This window comes from Temnothorax americanus, unplaced genomic scaffold (assembly GCF_048541705.1).
Source record: "Temnothorax americanus isolate GAGA-0224 unplaced genomic scaffold, ASM4854170v1 Scaffold26, whole genome shotgun sequence".
Lineage (NCBI taxonomy): Eukaryota > Metazoa > Arthropoda > Insecta > Hymenoptera > Formicidae > Temnothorax > Temnothorax americanus.
In genome coordinates, this window is record NW_027509401.1 from 1539229 (window position 1) to 1558488 (window position 19260).

General features: G+C 39.4%; 4 protein-coding genes across 8 annotated transcripts in view; 2 read left to right on the forward strand and 2 right to left on the reverse strand.

The window, feature by feature from the left end:
- The window catches only part of LOC143899193 (transmembrane protein 192), a 20465-nt gene extending 1509 nt beyond the window's left edge, over window positions 1-18956 (reverse strand). Inside the window, exons 1-3 of one of the 4 annotated variants that reach the window (XM_077409270.1) lie at window positions 18809-18956; window positions 4092-4153; window positions 53-200 (exon numbers count right to left, since the gene is read on the reverse strand). In XM_077409270.1, coding sequence (XP_077265396.1) covers window positions 53-157 — 105 coding nt within the window. In that variant the 5' untranslated portion in view covers window positions 158-200; window positions 4092-4153; window positions 18809-18956. Of the gene's footprint in view, window positions 1-52; window positions 201-493; window positions 1046-1066; window positions 1480-4091; window positions 4154-18808 lie in introns of those variants that run through there. The other 3 variants (XM_077409268.1, XM_077409267.1, XM_077409269.1) reach the window with 3 other exon arrangements.
- On the forward strand, window positions 1806-7770 carry LOC143899180 (uncharacterized). Of its 2 annotated transcripts, none has more exons than XM_077409236.1 (7): window positions 1806-3163; window positions 3354-3576; window positions 3669-3893; window positions 4076-4171; window positions 5228-5877; window positions 6352-6498; window positions 6792-7770. In XM_077409236.1, exons 1-7 carry the CDS (start codon window positions 2895-2897, stop codon window positions 7705-7707), a joined length of 2526 nt encoding a protein of 841 aa, XP_077265362.1. In that variant the 5' UTR covers window positions 1806-2894; the 3' UTR covers window positions 7708-7770. The 2 variants fall into 2 exon arrangements, with proteins under 2 accessions (XP_077265362.1, XP_077265363.1); XM_077409237.1 differs by having other exon boundaries at window positions 6358-6498.
- LOC143899186 (uncharacterized) lies at window positions 7830-15193 on the forward strand. The gene is made up of 2 exons (XM_077409252.1): window positions 7830-9736; window positions 14490-15193. The coding sequence occupies exons 1-2, from the start codon at window positions 8449-8451 to the stop codon at window positions 14714-14716; spliced, it is 1515 nt and encodes a 504-aa protein (XP_077265378.1). The 5' UTR covers window positions 7830-8448; the 3' UTR covers window positions 14717-15193.
- On the reverse strand, window positions 15433-18398 carry LOC143899181 (U3 small nucleolar RNA-associated protein 25 homolog). The gene is made up of 2 exons (XM_077409238.1): window positions 18269-18398; window positions 15433-17970 (listed from the first exon to the last, which is right to left on the reverse strand). Exon 2 carries the CDS (start codon window positions 17926-17928, stop codon window positions 15580-15582), a length of 2349 nt encoding a protein of 782 aa, XP_077265364.1. The 5' UTR covers window positions 17929-17970; window positions 18269-18398; the 3' UTR covers window positions 15433-15579.
- Window positions 18957-19260: the final 304 nt, after the last annotated feature.

Consider the following 19260-nt stretch of genomic DNA (forward strand, 5'->3'; position numbering starts at 1 on the left):
TAATTATTCTAAAAAGCCTAAAGATACAACACAGCAAGCGAGATATACCTACTCCAAGCAAAAGTGGAATCGACGCGACCGACACGGTGTTCAACTGCTGAAAATTGTCTTCCTCCTGAGAGCTCAAGATTGGCTGAAAGCACTCTTCGTCTTCCATCTCAACAGGTTGATCGAAGGACACTCATAAAGTATTATATATCCTAAACAAATTGCCACAAGAGTTTAATCCTAGTGCACTTTCTTAAATATGTGATCACAGCTAAAATGTGCTGATAAAAAGCAAACATAAATTACGCAGCACCTAATATCCAACATCTACAAACAGTTAACATCTTTATGAACGAGAAAACTTCCTCATCCTTGAAATCGCATGCTTGTGATAAAACGAAAGTTAAAGAAACAAGCTACGTAAGATGGTTAGCCACAAAACTCAAGACTGACAAGACTCCGACATTAGAAATAAAGGAAATGTTACAAAAGGCAACACTTTTACCTAGAGAACAAGCCGATTCTTTTACATCTTTCTCAATATATTTTTCCGCGCATTATTTGTCTCTCATCAACACACCCTAAGGTGAGTCAGCGTGAAAGTTGAGAAGTGACGACGGACTACAGCTAAGAATACGATCTACGCAATCTACATCGTAGATATGTATGTATATAAAAAATGACAGGAATGTTCCCCCGATCAAAACAACACTGCTCGTTGCCAAACGCGATTGTATCGCGACTACGACACGAGAGGCAACGTAAAAAGGACTCGCTCTAATCGAATTTAGCGTCGACGTGACAGGCTACGCGCCGCGCAAAATGCGATCGCAACGTTCTCCGATGTTTGCACAAATGGAGGAGCAAGTCGCACTGCGTGCGCAGCAACGCCAGCGACAGTCACGTACCGCAATAGATATTTTAATGCCCGTAACTAGAAAGAGATGAAAAAGGTAATTAATGTACGTGTCGGTCAATTAAAAGAACCCGGGAATAATAATTAGCACACATATATATACACACACATATATGACACAAGCAATAAAGAAATTAGGTAGGAGATTTGTATAACGTGCACCTTCACGAGCACCTTACGTCGTGCCCGTCGTGCCTAAGCACGAGTCTGCGGAATCAGTCATACTGTGGTCGAGCGCAGGATGAGGTTAGGTGCGAATTGAGGCTAGGATTTAGGGTTTCTAGGGTACTCACGGAAAGCAGGTGAAAGCGTGGAAGAGTGGCGTGTGGCCGTGTGGCGTCGCGAGGTTAGGGTTAGGTTATATTTATGTCCGCGGTGTCGGGCCGGCGGCGGATGACAGCTGCAAGCTCGCGTATCTTATCGATTGCAATGCACGGCACATCCCGGACGCACTTCGAGTACGACCGTGCCACGCAAGCTTGTCAAAATACGCGAGAAAACGCGGCGGCGGTGATATATCTCCTTTTCCTGTTTCGTCTCACGTCTCACTCTCTCATCTCACTTCGACTTCGAGGCTTCGAGCTTCGACTTCGACTTCGACCACAGCGCAATATGGCGTCGATTCCTCGAACAGCGGTTCTCAATTTGAATCTCGCCGAGATGTCGGAGCGTATATAGTAAGAAAAGCGACGTGTGATATGATGCTGCGGACATCCGAAAATGATACTTTTATGAAATTGAATAGGCGATGATTTTTTTTCGTATCTGCAGCATTGGAAGTTTTATTCACGGTGCATATTTCTGCTAAATTTTAGCGTCAAGAACTTCTTTTTTTTCAATAATACTTATTTAAAACAATAGAATTTCAAAATTTCAGAATTAAAAAAACTGATTCATACTCGTTTCTCTTTCTATCAGAATTTTCGATATGCTCAAAATGATAAAACAAGATAAATAACTAATAAAATGCAAAATGGGAATCAAAATCTAAAATATGTATTTTGCGATTATTATAAGCGTGCAATATTAGTAGTGCATTCAATGAATAACCAATATTGATAGCTCGAATCGACACTATAATGTTTTATTGTTCTTTCAAATTATTATTCCTTCCTTCTTTTGTTCTTTCCGGAATACGAAAGAAATCACAAAAGAATAAGTTTTTAAAAACTGGACAAAAAGCAAAAAAAGATAGTGGGACAACGGGACTCGCTCGCCGTGAATGCCACATTTCTGTATACGTGTAACCGTTAATCAGACCGCGCTGTTGCGAAAATATACACAGGAAGCAGCGAATGATATGTTTCACGCGGTCGTGGCATAAATCTCGATTGCATGCATTTCTAAGATCCGACACGTACGTCGTAAAAAAGTATCGATAAAATCGCCGGGTGTTTATTGATATTCCGACTAATGAGTTTTATTATACATTCCGTTGGTGGTTTATTTCGTCTATTACCTTGCCAAGAGAGACAGAGAGAGACAGAGAGAGAGAGAGGCGTGAAAAAAAATCATAAGCTTCATTCAGAGAACGACAATAAACAAAATAGGCTCAAGATATAAAACACGTCAAGTACTATTAAATATACAATATGCGATTTTTACGAAAGCAATATTACTGCGCCTAAATCTTATCTCGCAAAAAATAATTAATTATTATTGTTTTTATATTTGACTATCTTTTATGATAAAAAGATATTACCGACTTAATCCCATTTGCATATTTATCAAATAACAATCGAGAGGAGATTCTAAAGTTTTGTATTTCTTTCAAAAAAAAAAGGATAGAAATAAAGTTGAACATGAATTGCAAAGAAATAATTTCAAGTTGCAGAAAAGACGAGTGGAATCTGAAGTCCCATGATCGATGTAACCAAGAGAACAAATAACGATCCAAGTAGAAAAGACTCACAACCTATATAGGCACAATCATATTTTTAGGCCAGCGAATCTCTCGAAATTCTCAGTTATCCCTTCACGAAACATAAAAATGCCGAAACGGTCCATCTACTTGCAACCGTCGGATCATCTTTATCGGAGGACTCGGCGCGATCTCGAATTTCTGTGCAATTACTGGGACCGATTGCTCACTCCGAATCAAAGCTACGATATACGTCTTCCGGAATTGCTACGCGCTAATCATTTAATGAGACATCTATCCTCTTTGTCTCTCCCGTCGAATCAAGGATTGCGAGTCAACGTGAGCTTTACCATTCTCGACGATGGCAATCGCTTGGAACCGGAGGAAACGTATCAGCTGTAATTTCATACATTTTCTCTCCCTCCCCGAGATTTAAACAAAGATTATTTTTTCATACGAAAAATTTCTTTAAAAGCGGAACAAAGACAATATTTTGTTATAACGTAACAATTAATATAATCTTAAAAAGAGGCATCTCTTCATTTATTTCTTTTCAGCAATTTAATAATATAAATTTTTATTGCGCAGAGGTAACGCGTTGCCCTCGACGTTGCCTAATTATACCGAATCTCGTAACGGATTCCGTCGATCGCCGTGCAATAGTAACGCAGCCAGATATAATGATTTACTTAGGAATTACATAAGGCAGATAAATGAAAATTATGCAGCGATCGAGAGGGAATTGACGAGGGCCAGAATATTAGCACCCCTCGTTGAACGCGACATATGCCAGAATGCGTTTTACAATCAGGTTTAATCGCACATCTAATTCCGAAATAAAAATTTCTTTGACACAATGAAATGTAGATCACGTCGATTTGTTTATTGCGATTTTCGATGCAGCGCACGGCGACGTGTAATTGGAATAAATTTCCCGTCGGAAATCGAGCCTGTTCCGCGAGGGTTTCTCCGGGATTACACGAGAGACATGTCGATCCGCGGGAAAGAAACGATCGTCATCAGGCTTGCGCATTAACCCGGCACGATTGTTGGATGGCTGATAGAAAGAACAAGGACGGTTGTTCGATAAATCAGCAATCAGCGAGACAGAAAGAAAATTCGCCCGAGGCAATAATACAAAACGTTATAATATTTTGGTTAATGTAATATTCTAATAATAGCAACAATTGTGTGAAGCTATAATATAACGTTTTGAATTCCGTTTTCAGTATTCCGATGTAATATTTTTATCACAATTTATCACATAGCATCTTAATTATTTCAACAATGCAATTAACAATATTTTTTAGGAGTTTAACGACTCACCGAAAACTGCCAAGCAATACTCCCTGCAAACTTCCGCCTTCTGCAGTCCGCTAATGAAGAACCTGCAACCAAACAACAACGTGCGTTAATCAAACCATGTGTAATTAGATATCTTAAGTTACTCCCGCGATGGTACAGAACACTCTTATAAGTGCAGCTTCGACGGATGAAAGAGTTATTTGAGAATGGGTCCCTTCTATATCTTGTAAGCTTATACAACTTTTGTCGTGTAGAATTGGGCGACAAATTGATATCAGGGTTTGTGTCAACGACATCGATATACCAAATTGAAATTTCTATTGTCATCTGCTAATATGACATCTTTGAACTGTAGAGTCAATTTTCTGAAGGAAACTGCACTTGGTATACACTCGTGTGCTGTACCATCGATATTTTTTTCCAACGAACGCGAGTCACATATTATCTATAGCCCGCGAGCTAACACACAAGCCAGCGCGTACTTCTATGATTTCTATGATTTAAAGTTAATTTGATTTAGCAACATCGGATTATTGCAACTATTGATTGCCACGTTTGTAAATAATGAATATACTATTCCGGGAAATGTTTAATTTCATAGATATTTCGCAGATAAATATTAAAGCAACCTGCTGACAGGAAAACGTTAACAATCCCAAAATAGCGATCGGCATAAAGTAGAACAATCAACTCGTAAAATGTCCAGCCGCATCTTCTGCTATTTCAACTTCAAATTGCAGCAGGTTTTCCGATTGTATATAGACTATATCAATATTCCGGCGAACAATATATGCGTTTTCGTGATGTGTAGAAACAAAATATAGGATTTTTTTATTGTACGCGCCTCCTTGCTTTTTCCTTGTTTTTTCTTCATGTAAAATAAATATTTAGAAATCGTCGCAATATTTGCGTTATTTTGCGACTGGATGAGAAATTTATGGCCCAGTGTAACTCTGTTATATTTGTTTATTTGGAGATTCCGTCTTCAGCTTCCAACTTCCGCTATAAAATGTCAATTGGTTCTGTGTTCCAAAGTTGTTTTTTTTTTATTTCCAATGGAATTAAAAATGAAAAGTGCGAAATTACTCATCCTGTCACACAATAAACTTCGGTTCTCGGTAACATCCGGTGGGTCTAACATTACCCAGACTTTACAGAACCGCACCGGAACTGCGTCGCCTCGAAACGACAACGGAACGATCAAGCAACAGAGCTCGAAAGAGTCGATGGAAGCGTGCCAGGATATCAGTAAAATCATCAGCAACGCGGCGAAGATTTCCCATCCGGCGGAATCGAGGCCCGTCAAGCTCGACGACGACGGCGTCGCGATAAATAACGGCGATAAACGATCGATCGATCCGCAACCGGTCAGCTGTCAGGGAAATGTCCTGCCGCAGACCGCCGAGTCAAGCGTCGTGACTGATCAAAACGGACTCGTAGCGGCACAAGGACACGGCAACAAACGTAAACTCGACGAACTGGAAGATCGAGCAATAGCGGTCGAACGCGATCTAGAAACCGGCAGCCAACAAGATCGGTCGAGAATGACTGGAAAGATCAAGCCGCGTGTCAATGATACGCCAACAACGTTCACCCCAGACGAGAAGGCTACCAGAAGCAGGATTAGAAATAGCAGGATACCGGTGGAAGGAAAGCCGTTCTGGAAAAAGCACGTGTCCACGCCGAAGTACGCGAGTTTTCTGAGAATGTTTCGCAAGGAGGAGACATCAGATCGACTTCACAATAATTCCTCGTCTCGAAAGAACGACGGGGAAAAATTGCAACATCGAAGGATTTCTGCAGAGAGGTATGATCCTGAGATAAGATAGAATATAGCGGAAAGAAAGAAAGAATTAAAAAAATTCTGAGGATGAAAGAGATTATTCTTAGCAGAACTCATCTTTCCTTGATTATTGGACTTGAAATGTTAAGTCTCTGAAACTAAAATTGTGAGAAAATTTGCAAGAATGATAACTTGTACGTACAATGTGATGCAATATAATAGCAAAGAATATATAGTGATGTATAATTAAAATGAAGTGTTTCTACTTAAAATCCAGCAGATTATTTTTTATATCCTGATAATACGGAGATTATAAAAATATATTTTTATACGTTTGCTTTCTTTTCTCTTTTCTTCTTCATAATACAAAAAATTTTGTTATATCTAATGAATATTTTATCATATAATTTCATATATATATATATTTTGTCATATAATTTCAATTGTAAGTAATTTATTGATTGTAATAAATTGTTTTCTTGCCTTAATAAATTCTAGTTCCAGCAATAATCGAGCAAATCCGCGAATCGAAAGAAGAACGCCGACCCCGAGGAGCACGGTACACACGACGTACAATCCTATAATGCACTCATCGGCCACTGATCCTATTTTAGATTCCAGCAGTCTCACAATACAGCTCCTAAGGTATTTATGGTCCGTTTGTTTACTTGTTCGTATTCGTTTCTTAAGTGCTTTCTATTCCCCTCGCAAGATTTTTAAAAATATCTCTCAAGAATCGTTAACGACAAACAAATTTTGGTGGATTAATAAAAGTGCAAGACACGCACGATACATTTTTAATTATTTGTAACATTCAACACACAAAATTAGAATCAGGAAAGAATATAACATTTTTTAATAAATTAAAAAAATAAGGTTATATATATTTTATAAAAAATACTTTTTAGAATCTCATTTATGATTAATTATTTATACAGACTGGCCGTTCTATTATACGCGCCCACGTTGATGCCGGCGTTGAATTCATTAATCGCGCAGCAGAATCAGCAAACGCCAGTGTCAATGTCTTCTGCTTTCGAAGGTTCCAACGATCTGCTAATGCAAATCTTTCGTCTGCTCAACGAGCAACGATCCATTCCCAGTTTGCCATTAGTACCGATCGGATCCGAGAGAGTTTCCTCGTCTTTATCCGCGGAGACAAATGGCGAAAGTTCACAGTCACTTTCCGAGGAGAAGAAGGAGAATACCTCAACCGTCTTGGAAAAATCTGACCCTGTTTCGGAACAAGGATCTATTTTTGCCGGGAAAAGTGGTTGGAAATCGAATAACCACGTACAACAGCAAGATGGAAAAACTAGAGAGTGGCGACTGACGTCGATGTTGACCGATTCTGATGTGAGATTGGACGGGAACATCTTCACGGCGCAGGACTTCCGGAAATTCGAGGAATTCTTAAAGGTCAAGACAAAGCGTTCGGAAGATGTCCGGTCTCTGTCCACGAAACGCAAAAACGAGGTCGTCATGAAGGAGTACTTCCGGAACTGGTTGCATCGGTTACTACGACAACTAAACTCGACGAGCAGTAATCTGTTTGTGAATAGCGAGGAGAGAGGGTGTCCCGAAGAATCTTCAAGGACCGCAGGCGAATCTTCCTTAGAAGAGGTAGAAGGACAGCGAAATAGAGACCGTTCGGTATCTGACGAATCGCCGGATTCCTCGAGAGACGACGGCAATACCTTTTCGGAGCGCGAGGAAGAGGATTCCGACGATCAGAAATCGTTTACTTCTGCTACGAGCACGAATTCCTCGAGATCGCAGTTTAAGCAAAACGACGCGATTGTCGCGGAAAACGAAGAAAAATTGCCGCAAAATAAAAATTTGCCGGATCAATAACAAATTTTCGATAAATGAGATGTATATATATATTTGAAACAATGGGTTAATAAAATCGTACCCGATATAGTTTCGTTGACGAGACGAATAAACGGCGTTTCGTTTTGTACCTATATAGCAGCAGCAGATCGCTCATAAAAGAACCTCTTGCAAGTCACTCGGAAACTGTCGGACTGTTGTTAAGATTTCGTGTAAATCATGTGGCAGGTATGCGAGGACGCTTGCGCGGGCGGTCGAACACGTGGTGAACGCCGCAAAGCCGAGCTTTTCCGCGGCGCGTCGCTCGCCGAGAACTTGCAGTCGCGCGCCGCGTGTTATCGCTACCGGGACGCTTCCCCTCGATCGGACGAGATCGTCTCTCTTTCATATTTACTACCCTTAGTGTGCGGGTGCTTGGAGCAACAAACAGTCGAGCCATTAACGCGAGCCAGACTCGAAAAGAACGCTAAAACAAACGGTAAATAAAATTCGTTTCCTGTCTTCTATGTAATCACGAATGGCAGTTGATAAAAACCGCCGGGAAGAATCGTCGAAGAACGCCGTCTTCTTAGTTCACCGGAGAATTTCATTGGAAGATTTCGAGTGGATCACACATCCCGTCTCGCGATGAGCAGCGAATAGAAGAAACCTATTCCCGCGATGTGCGCGAGAACGCGGAATCATGACTGAGAAGATCAAAATTTTCAGTTGACACATCTCAGTTTCTCACATTCCGAAAAGGCTGAACGTACGCAAGTCGAGATGGAGGACAGCAACGGCGAGGGAAAATCGCAGGACGGTTTTATGGCTACTCCGACGAAAGATCAGAACCCGGACATCTACGAGAATCGCAAGCCTAAGAAGATAATCCGCGTGGTCACCGTGATGGCCTACTTGCTTTCCGTGAGTTTTGTGGGTATTCTCTTAAGCGCCTACTACATATTCCTGTGGGAACCGCCAAATCCGAGGCTCATGCAGCGACAACGTCTGCGGACGGATCCGCAGATGCAGTTCCTGATCGCGCAACCCTCGGAGGAGACGGATTCGACGAAGAAAGACGACAGTTTCCTCCCGCAGAGCGAGGTCAATCGCGTGCACAAACCTCTTCTTCTGGGTCGCATGTCACAAGATACATACGACGACGATGACTCCGTTGTCGATCCCCGAGACAAAATGGATCTCGAAAAAAAACGAAGACTGAACGTGATACTGCAGAAGCTGAGGCACTCGCTTGTGGACACCCTACGCGCTCAGAATCGAAGTTTGTCGCGAGAGACAGCGATTTCCAACAGGCTCAACAATTCGTTCGTCAGAGTGGGAAAAGTGCTTAATTCGACAATGGGTCGCGCGGAGAACTCGATTTCGCGAAACGACGATCACGAATCACGTGGGAATACATCCGGAAAAGAGACTTATAATGGTAACGCTGATCTGCCGCCAGAATTCGCGAATTCTATAAGTACGCTAGATGTTGAAAGCACGTCTTCTACATCGAAGTTGACGACTATTCCTGGAACCGAGACGAGCCAGACACATTTCGATAGAGATCCTGTTACCAACGCCACTCCGATTACCGAGGAAAAGAATCACAAAAAGAAGCTCGATGAATTGCACCTTGTACGCGGATTCGACAACGTAACGGCAAACAGCGACGTTACAAATGGCAGCAATCAACGTGTTTTCGGAGACAACAATTCTTTCAAGATGACCAAAGAATTCCCGAAGATCGATAGAAAAGAACCGAGACAAAACAAGACCGACGATCGCCGGTGGAATAATGATAAAGAAAATGATCTAGGCGACGTACAAACGAGCGTTATATTAGACGACCGCGTAAATGGTAGTATTAGGGACCCTCGGAAGAATTATTCTAACGACAGCAAATCCTCCACGAAAGATCAAATCGGACAGATCACGCGCGATACGGTATCGATCGACCCGTCGTCTCGCAACTTGGGATTTACCGACGACCCGGGATTCCATCAGACGCCGGACGACCCGACCGTCATAAAATCACAACCACGCACCACGGGAACGAGAAATTCCGAAGGTGAGATTCACGCAGACCTCTGCCAGTCTTTCTTACGGCGCTGGGATAAACACGGCCGCGCGAAACGTGACCGTGTGATTATATACAATGGAGTGTGATTATACAATGAGCGTTACGTCATCCGCGGTTTTCCCTAGACGCTGCTGGAATCGTAACGTTTCTGCATGTTCACGAACCACAAAGCACGAGCAACCCCGTTTTTAACAATAACACGCATTTTTAGTAATATAAATACACCTCAAAATTAAATAGATAAGTATAATGTAAAATAAATAAAAACTTCAAATAATTATTTAGTTTGTATTTGCATGATGTTCTATTGACTTTGAATTAATGTTCTTGCATCTGCTGGAACATCTGTTGCAATTTATCTTCTCGCTAGTCTCATCAAAGCATAGTTATTGTTTACTCGACTCGAAACAAATGGGTCATTTAGTTGTTCGCTGTCTGAAATTCCTGAATTCTGAAACGAATTTATCAAATATCTTTTTAGTATTATTTCATGTTCTTTGTACGAAAACGTAATGAAAATTATATTTTTATTATATATTATATTTGTATCTCTAATAATTCATTAGCTGCTTTCGCTATTCACCGCGTTGTAATATAATATAAAATGTTTAAAAAGATTACATTCCTTTTCTGTAAAGTAAATTATTGCGTAGAGATTTTAATAAGGCATGTATATATATCCAACCGAGAAGTAATTTATCTTTTTGGCTAGAAAAAAAGGAGAATTTTTAACTGACAGAACAGATGGAGAGCAATGATTAAAGCCTTAGAAATAAGTCGATGAATCGGTATACGATTATCCGTTGTCACTGAGTAATAAGTAAAACAGGGTCAGCTCAATCTATTATATGGCTTCTTCGACGTTACATCACATTCAAAATCCGATAACTCTTGAATATCATTACTTCTGAGCACATATTATAGTTATCAAACAGCTACAATTACGACAAGCAAACTCCCTTCACACGAAGAAACTAATAAAACAAAAATTCATCATGAATAATTTAAATCAAAATCATCTTTTTAGTTATAAGACAAAATAATTTAATATAAATTCCGGATCTGGAAAAATTTTATACTATAAAATATAACTAAAACACTGTCTTCGACGAACCATATAAAAAAAATTCAGAATGCAATAAACTTTCTTAATAAATAATTTTGCGCGCACAGTAAAAGTATTTAATTAAAAATTTTCCTAAGATAAGTATTTGAAGTATAAATTTAAGATTTAAGAATTTAAAATACAATTATTGACCATGCAATTTTAGAGGCTCAAAGGATCCTTCTTTGGAGTGTTTTACAAAATAAAATATTTTTTTTGGTACTTGTGTCAGAGACATTTTATATAATTTAATGGAGTCCAACCATAATTTTCTGGAATCTGTAGCCATTTTCAAGGTTCCCGTCCGTTTTCTTAGTTATACGAAACTTACACCAAGGGATCGAATAATGCACTTTGTTTGCCGAAGAAAAGATCGAAAGGTTTGTGACGTTCTACTAAAACAAAGGCGCGCCACCCCTTATAAGACAAGTAAAGCGACAAAGTTGCGTCGATCCATTCTCGAAACGAAATTGCTTAGTAGTCCAGGCAGTCCTCCCGTCTTTATTCAACCCTCATCGTTACATTTAATCCCATTTCGAGACTGTGCTATATCTCACCGATAAAATATTCCACACTCATCTCTTCTCTAATTTTTATCCGTATACTTTTATATCCGAAACAGTTCTTCTAATCAGTAAACTTTAAAAAGACAATTCTTCTACAATGTAATAAATTATGTAAATTTTGTATGCTTTCAAAAAAATTAATTATGCCTGATATATTTTGCGACATTTTAATTATAATAATATTAAATTAAATAAGATACAAAAACAATGTTAACGTGAGCTGGAATGAAAACCACACAAGATAGAAGTGCAATGAAAAATATCAAAATGTCAGTAAATTAATTAAAAATTAGCTTTCTATTTTTCATTCTATTTTTGATTTTATAATATACAGTCATTTCTTAACTTTTATTTAAAGGTTTAATTATACTTGTAGATCTATCGCGCGTTTAAACAATAAAATAAAATATCTAAATAGGTATAGAATAATAATGTATATAAACGGATTAATTTGAGAAAAGCGTGGTATCGTTTATCTCAATTTAACCTTTTAGTGCGCAGCTTTGCATATATGCAAAGCGACTTTTCCATGATCCGTATACTCTCCCTTATGAAGTTCGAAATGAAAACGCGCGGCTTTGCACATCTCTAAAGGATTTTCTTTGGCCTTTCTTTCTCTTCTAGAAATTGAAAGCTCCAAAAGGGAAAAAATACTCAGAAAAATATTCAGAATACTCAAAAAAATTGCGCATTTAAAGGTTAAATTTATTTAATATAAAATTCACGTATATTATATTATTCTACACTACTCATAAAGGCAACATCTGCAGCAATGCAATTCTTTTTAGCGTGTCAATAAATCCCTGGTTCTCTTTAGCTATGTTTCTTAGGATTTGTAGAATGATTTTGAGGATCAAACGCTAGTCAAAGCAAAAGGTTTTCAAATAATAATAGCAATCGTTGAAATCGTATAAAACATAAAGCTTGCGAAGATACAAATCTTGAAAGAACGACTACCGTTCGCATTTACTCGTAAAACTATCGAGATCCCTTTTGATATGCAATTTATTTTCTATATATAAAACTGCGTCTTTCTTGCAGCTTCTTCTTCCGAGAGCGAAAAATTTTTATTGAGAATATGTTAGGTGTAAAATATATCTTTTTCGTAAAAACTGTTTAAAAATTGTTTTAAAAAAACCCCGATTTTCGTGTTATAATCTAACTAATGCATCGCTGCCATTTTAAATACAGGAACCATTAAAAAATACAATTAAACTGAGCAGATCCTCGCAGGTTTAACGGCCTCGCGTATCTTCGTAAGTTTATCAGCCCCCGGCTGGCGTGAGGAGCGAAAAGCTCTCGGCTGGGCAAGGTCCTGGAGCTTGCGCACTAGGTACTGCTTCCCCGTGCACATATCCCGAGGTGGGTGTGCTTTTTTCGTAACTCGCGACGTACGAGGCGAGATACGGCCGTCCACGAGAGCTGGCACACAAAAATAGCCAACGGTAAACGCGCGTGTTTAGTTCCGTGCCGAAGACGAGAGAGCTGAAAGCTCGTGGCCTATCGATCCCGAACGCGCGTGAGTCAACCCTCCTCCAATCTGGAGTTTCTGCGGGCAAAGCTCGTCTCGGTGAGGCACGCCCTATCGCGTCTACGGGACACGTTTATCTCTCGTGATGTGCGCGAACAGTATTCGAACAATCGGTTTTTGTACCGGCAGCTGCGGAAACGCAAAGGCAAATTGAGCACCCCGAGAGCATGTGATGCCGCTGGAAATAAACGCGCGTCATTTGTGGATGCGTCGAACGTTGAGGTACGCCCACTTGGAAGTATACCGCGAAAAGGACCTAGTTTGAGAATGTAATTAGCTTGTGTTGACCGACGATATACGTCATTGATATATTCATTAAGAAATGTTCGATCAAAGGTGTGATTTCTAAGAATCTATATTTCTATAAGCTAGAATTGATAATAAATTCGTCCAATATACATATATAGTTAACGACTCATAAAGACGCTGTACAATTTCGATAATTTTTCCATAAGAAGAATATTCGCGATTCACACTATAGTTATTCCTAACGCTTTCGATCAACGTCACAAACGTGGATCGTTTGCTTTTCAGTATTGAGAAAAAACGATTCCTATCGAGTGCTTCTTGTTGAGATCCATTTGCGAGATGACGAATGTCTCATCGGTTGAGATGTGAATTCTCGTGAAGTGGAGGATGCAATTACCACGAAAAATGAGCACCCACAACGTGATAGCGAGCATCGGTCGTACCCTGGGTAATCGCGACAACAAAACGGCAGCTAACGAAGTCCGTTTCGCTGTGGACGAACGAAAAGATAAACTGTACGAACCGAAACACAAGCAGAAGCTGGTACGAGTACTGACGGTGGTCGCGTACGTCATATTTGTCAGTATGGCTGCTATATTGCTGTCCTTGTACTACACCTTCGTTTGGAACCCTAAGGATCAAGCGATTAGGAGACCGAGAACCGACAAGCCAGAATGCCTGAAGTCTCTTTCCGAAAATCTCGGCACGACTACGCCGATCTCCAACGGTAAAAACGCTGAAAGACTGCAGTTAAAGAAAGACACGAATATATTCTTTGCCGCTAAAGATCACGAAAATGCGCAAAAAGTTAATATAATCCGTTGCAAAGTAAAACTTCATTGAGAATTCCAGGTTAATAAATAAGATATGCAAAATTTTATATTTTGATTGCAGAAGGCACATTGTGTGGCATTTTTTCAATTGAAAATAAATTCTACAAGCTCTAGAAACCTTAAAAAACTGTAAAAGTTTCATACAATAGGAATTTAAAAAAATCTTTACACTATATAAATTTCAAGTGCGAAAGATATAAATGTCTCGTGAAATATTAATCTTATAATTTATAAAATTTAAACGTAAAGAAATATTTTATGGTATCAAAATAAAAAAAATTATATTGTAATATCAAATAAGAAAATTTAAAAAAATTTGTTCTGAAAAATACTGTTTTTTTTTTTACAATTTAGAATAAGTAAACTAAGCATAAGTCAATTTCTATAATTTATAATGAATTATGAATATTTTCTGCTGCAATTATATTTACAATTTAATGATATTCTTTTGTCACAGAGACACAGATCGAAAGGATGATTGCGAGATCTACGACGATAGACAATAAACAGCTGGAACAAATTGATTTATCGACCACTCAACGACAAAAAAGTATCTCGGAAATCTTCACGGAAGTTGCGGACGTCGGGGAGACGTCTGTTGAACTCACGTCAATATCGACAACGCGGGATTATCATAATTTCACCACCAGCATTACGAGCGAAGACGACGAGAGCGTCACATAAACGAATATCAGACTTTTCACATTTCGTGTTGAAAATAATAAGGTGCAAACAAACTAAATTAGTAATCGCTAATAGATTATCAACCCATTAGTACATATAAAGAAGCAATTCCAACTCTTTGCGAAAAGAGAACGTTAGGAATCGCATTGACCTAAATTTGCCAAAAACCTTATAGAGACTAGAACTACTCTCTGCGACAGATATAGAAACTAAACACATTAGAATAATTTAAATGTCTAAACGTGTCGTCTAGAATTATGTGGACGACGCTATCGCAAAGACACGATAGAAGAAATCAACAACACACACACACACACACACACAATAGTAATAAGTAATGAAATTATAGATAAAATTACACATATATATTCCGTCGCAGACTTCATCTCTCTTATGAATTAAATCACATGCAAATTTTGCATCTTCATTATGTGATAAGACGACCAGATTACAAATATAACTTTTCGTGAAAGTTCATTCGTTCACATTCTTTTTACCATATGCCCTATTATTATATTTATTGACAGACAGTGAAAGATACTCGAGAATTCGTAATTATTGGATATAGTATTAGAAATAGAAGAATGCGCAGAGTAACACTATAGTAGAATTCATTATATTATATTTTAACATATTATTCGCGATTAAAATTCTTATCTGATAGATATCTTAAGATAAGTTTTATATGATCAAAATAAAGGTCCTATATTATAAAGTAATGATTCTATTTACATTTTATTTACAAAACAATTACTTTATTTTACAGCGATAGCGCAATTATGTAAAATTACTATTTATTGTAATTAAATTATTTATTAATTATCCTATCGCATCGTACAAATACAAGAAAAAAAATTCAAGTCTCAGCATTTAATTGTGTGTACTTTAGATTCCGATTCTATCATTTTAGCAGCTCTATTCTGGCCCACTATTTGAGCGAGCGATATAGCATCAAATTTATTATAAATGACGGTTACCGACATATTGAATTCCGAGCCGGAACGTGGATTCTGATACAGATTGTCCATCAGATTACACATTTCGCTGTAAAAGTGTGGATAATTGGGTAGCTGGTAGAATATGAGATGACGGATACCCTTTATCCTCGTTCTGCGCCAGAAATGCCAGCGTTCTGTGTAGAGTAGGAAGTGCGCGTCGCTGTGAAAGAACATATCTCTCGCTCGAGCGACTTTCCGGTCCTGGGTGTACTCGCTGATCATTGTGAAGCTCATCTTCTCCTTCATCATGCGATTCCGCAGATATACAAAATCAAAGTAGCATGGCACGTAGATTAACGTGTGATTATATATAGGATCCGAATACCGTGGCAATATCTCTTTCAGAAAGAAATCCAGCCTGCTATCGATAGCCTGACAAAGATCGGAAGCGTCAAACCTGTAAAACACCTGTGGAACTTTAATAGTTACATCGCGAATCGAGCCCGGCTCCAACGCATTCGCCACTTTCACCTGGCCGGCGTAGTTGAAACATTTTCTAATTAGCAGCGTGTTTATGTACGGCGTTTCGATATTGGCGAAGATCAATGTCTGCCTATAATACTTGGTCCAGCCATTCACACACCAACTTCTAAGACGGGAGTAATCGATGTCGTGGGATTTCTTAGGTTGCAGATGCATGTAATCCAACACCTGATACAGATGATCCCAGTTCTGCACGAGGACCACGTCAATCTGGTCCATGATCAACAGCTCTATAGATGACAGAAAGTCGTAGTCTCTTACCGCTTCGCCCTCTGCACCTACCACTCTCCTGAGACCCAACGGTGAGCCGATTATAATGTCGGAAGAGTAGAAATTCGTGTATAATTTGAGAGACTTCTTGGTGATTGCCATGCCTATCTTGAACTTGTCGTCGATATTTCCTTGCAAGGTCAGTTTATAATCTTCTGGTTTAGGATTCTTCTTAGGCATCGTTAACTCGTTTCCAGTAAAATCCTCCATGAATCGTAGCTTGTTGATGACTGAGCCACCTTTGTCTTCTCCAAATAAAATCGAGACGAACATCTCGACTATCTTCAAGCAAGAATGCTTGAATGGCACTATTATGAGTACTTTGGGCCTCACTAAACCCTGATCCTTGTACTCATCTGGAACTTCTCCCATACCGCTACGATTGGACTTTGCTAACTTCGCACTATGATGCAGTATTTTTGTTCGGGTCTTAAGAATATGATTGATTACATGTAGACAATAGACGAATCGTATCTCATCGGCGTTGGAAAATGTTCTTTCAGGATAATGCAAGTCTTGATAATTATTTATCACTGAAAACAACTCCCTTTGAAGAGGAGTCATAGGTGCAGAATCTTTTTCTATAGTATTCTTTATATTATCATAGTTAGCTTTGATTAAATTATTCTGAATCTGCGATTTTACGTGCAATTTGTTCCAATCAACGCTCTCAATCCGAGTTGGAACCTTACCGTAATTCGTATATTGTTTCTCTTCGTCGTCTAGAAGCTTTTTAACTTTTATTGTCTTGTCGTTTGAATCAGAAGCTGGTTTTGGAATTTGACATACCAGATTTCCTAATGCGGGCCATAATAACGTCGAGGTCTCTGTAATCGGTGGCGTTGCGGAGACCGCTTTATACAGTTCGTCATCCATATCGTTGCGTAAATGTAAAGAAAATGGATCTCTCAAATGACCAATGTCCTCCTGGGCAGTCTCAGCATCTTCATAGTCATCCTCCTTTGTGCTAACCGTAATCTCTTCATTCTGATCAGAAAATTCTTCGTCTGCTTCAGATTCTTCGTTTTTTTCTTCCTCAATATTTCTCTTTTTCATTCTCTTCATTTCTTTCCTTTTCTTCTTTCCTTCCTTGTCCGTTTCATTCTTATTCTGTGCATTAGAATCTTCGTTTTCACTTTCCGAGCTCGTCACGATAGGCTTGTTTAGTTTTTCTATTAAATTTTTATGTTTATAACCAGATAACTCGGATAGATAGAGCAACCAAGGATCAACCTCTTCCTCTTCAGAACTGTCGGCTTCCTCGAGTCGCTGACGCGTTTTCTCCTCCTCCGCTATCCGCCTGCGAGCCTCGATCTCTTCATTCTTTGCTTCGCGCTCCTTAACGTAAGAGGATCTTCTCAAGTCGAACTTTTCCTTCTTCGCCTTTGGTCGCTTTTGTACATCGCGCGCGTCAAATTTCCTCTTTTTACCACGGAACGATCGCTTTCCCTTCGGAGGCATCAGGGCGATATAATTCTGGTTTTAATCTGTACACGTGTATCGCTACAAGATTGACCAGAGAGAAAAGAAAAAGATATAAATATACTCGCATGATCCAGCTAATTTGAAAACTACCGGTATAACAATACAATTTGCATTTATTTCTTTATTGTAAAATTTTATTTTTAAGAAATATACCGTTGATCTCTACTTTCCAGCTAGCAGCATGTGACAAGAAATTACACGATAATCAATTTAACCGAACAAAATATTTCATTACGTATTCAATTATTGTCAAAAAGGATAATTAAGTTATTTGTAACACGTCAATTTGAACAAATCAAATTGTTAATAAACTTACCGTTTTAGATAGTTAATTGCATACTTCTATTTCTGTACACATAACCCCACGTGGCCACGCGCACATAACCTCATCTGCTTGCAAGAATACCAACCCGCGTGGACATTTTGACATTTATGTCGAGAGGAATTAACCAATCGAAGAGCGAAGACCCTGCACGCATTCGACGTATCGACGCGCGACTACGTTCATGCGAACTGGCATGATTTGGCGACGCACTCGATTCACCGCGATTACGATATCGAAGCCGCGATGCAAGATCAATTTTTGTAAATAAGGAACGAAGTCGTTTCTTTTTATATAGAGGTTTAATTTTCGATTTTTCTTAATCCACCTTATTCAAAGAAGAATTTATTTATTATATCGTGAAAATTTTATCCTTCGGAAATGATACGGCCAAGGTAATAATTTTTATTCATTCGTATATTTATTAATTCACATCATTGTCGCCTTCGAAAGAGAATTTAAGACATCAACACTCACGAGCACGTTCAATTCAGCATTCAGCTTTCATCGCTGAGAAGGATCAAAAAGACTCACCGTTCGAAGTGCTGATGCATTCGCAGTTCGCCATCGCGCCAAAAATGTCCGAGTCCTCTGGCAGCAGATCCCAAGGCGGCGAGCGGCGACACGGGAACGGCGCTCGACGCAACCATCGGCACTCGCGGTTGAACTCGCTCGAACGCGGACCGCAATCCGAGCATTCCGAGCGGACGCGACTACGATTCCGCGACTCGAAATCACCGACGACCGAGAGATTCGAACGGCGGTATGCGCGCGACGTCGACGTCGACGGAAATGGCCCGTTCCGTTGAGGGGAAACCGGAAAAGAACGGTTCCGCCGCAATGGCGGCGAGATCACGTGATTAAGCGCGGCAAATTGGATCGCGCCACGCGCAGAGTGACGTTCGTTGCGAACGGAAAGTTATGCCGCTTTTGACACCGCGCGAGAGAAATGGACGAATTGGAATCGAACGACAATGAAAAAATGG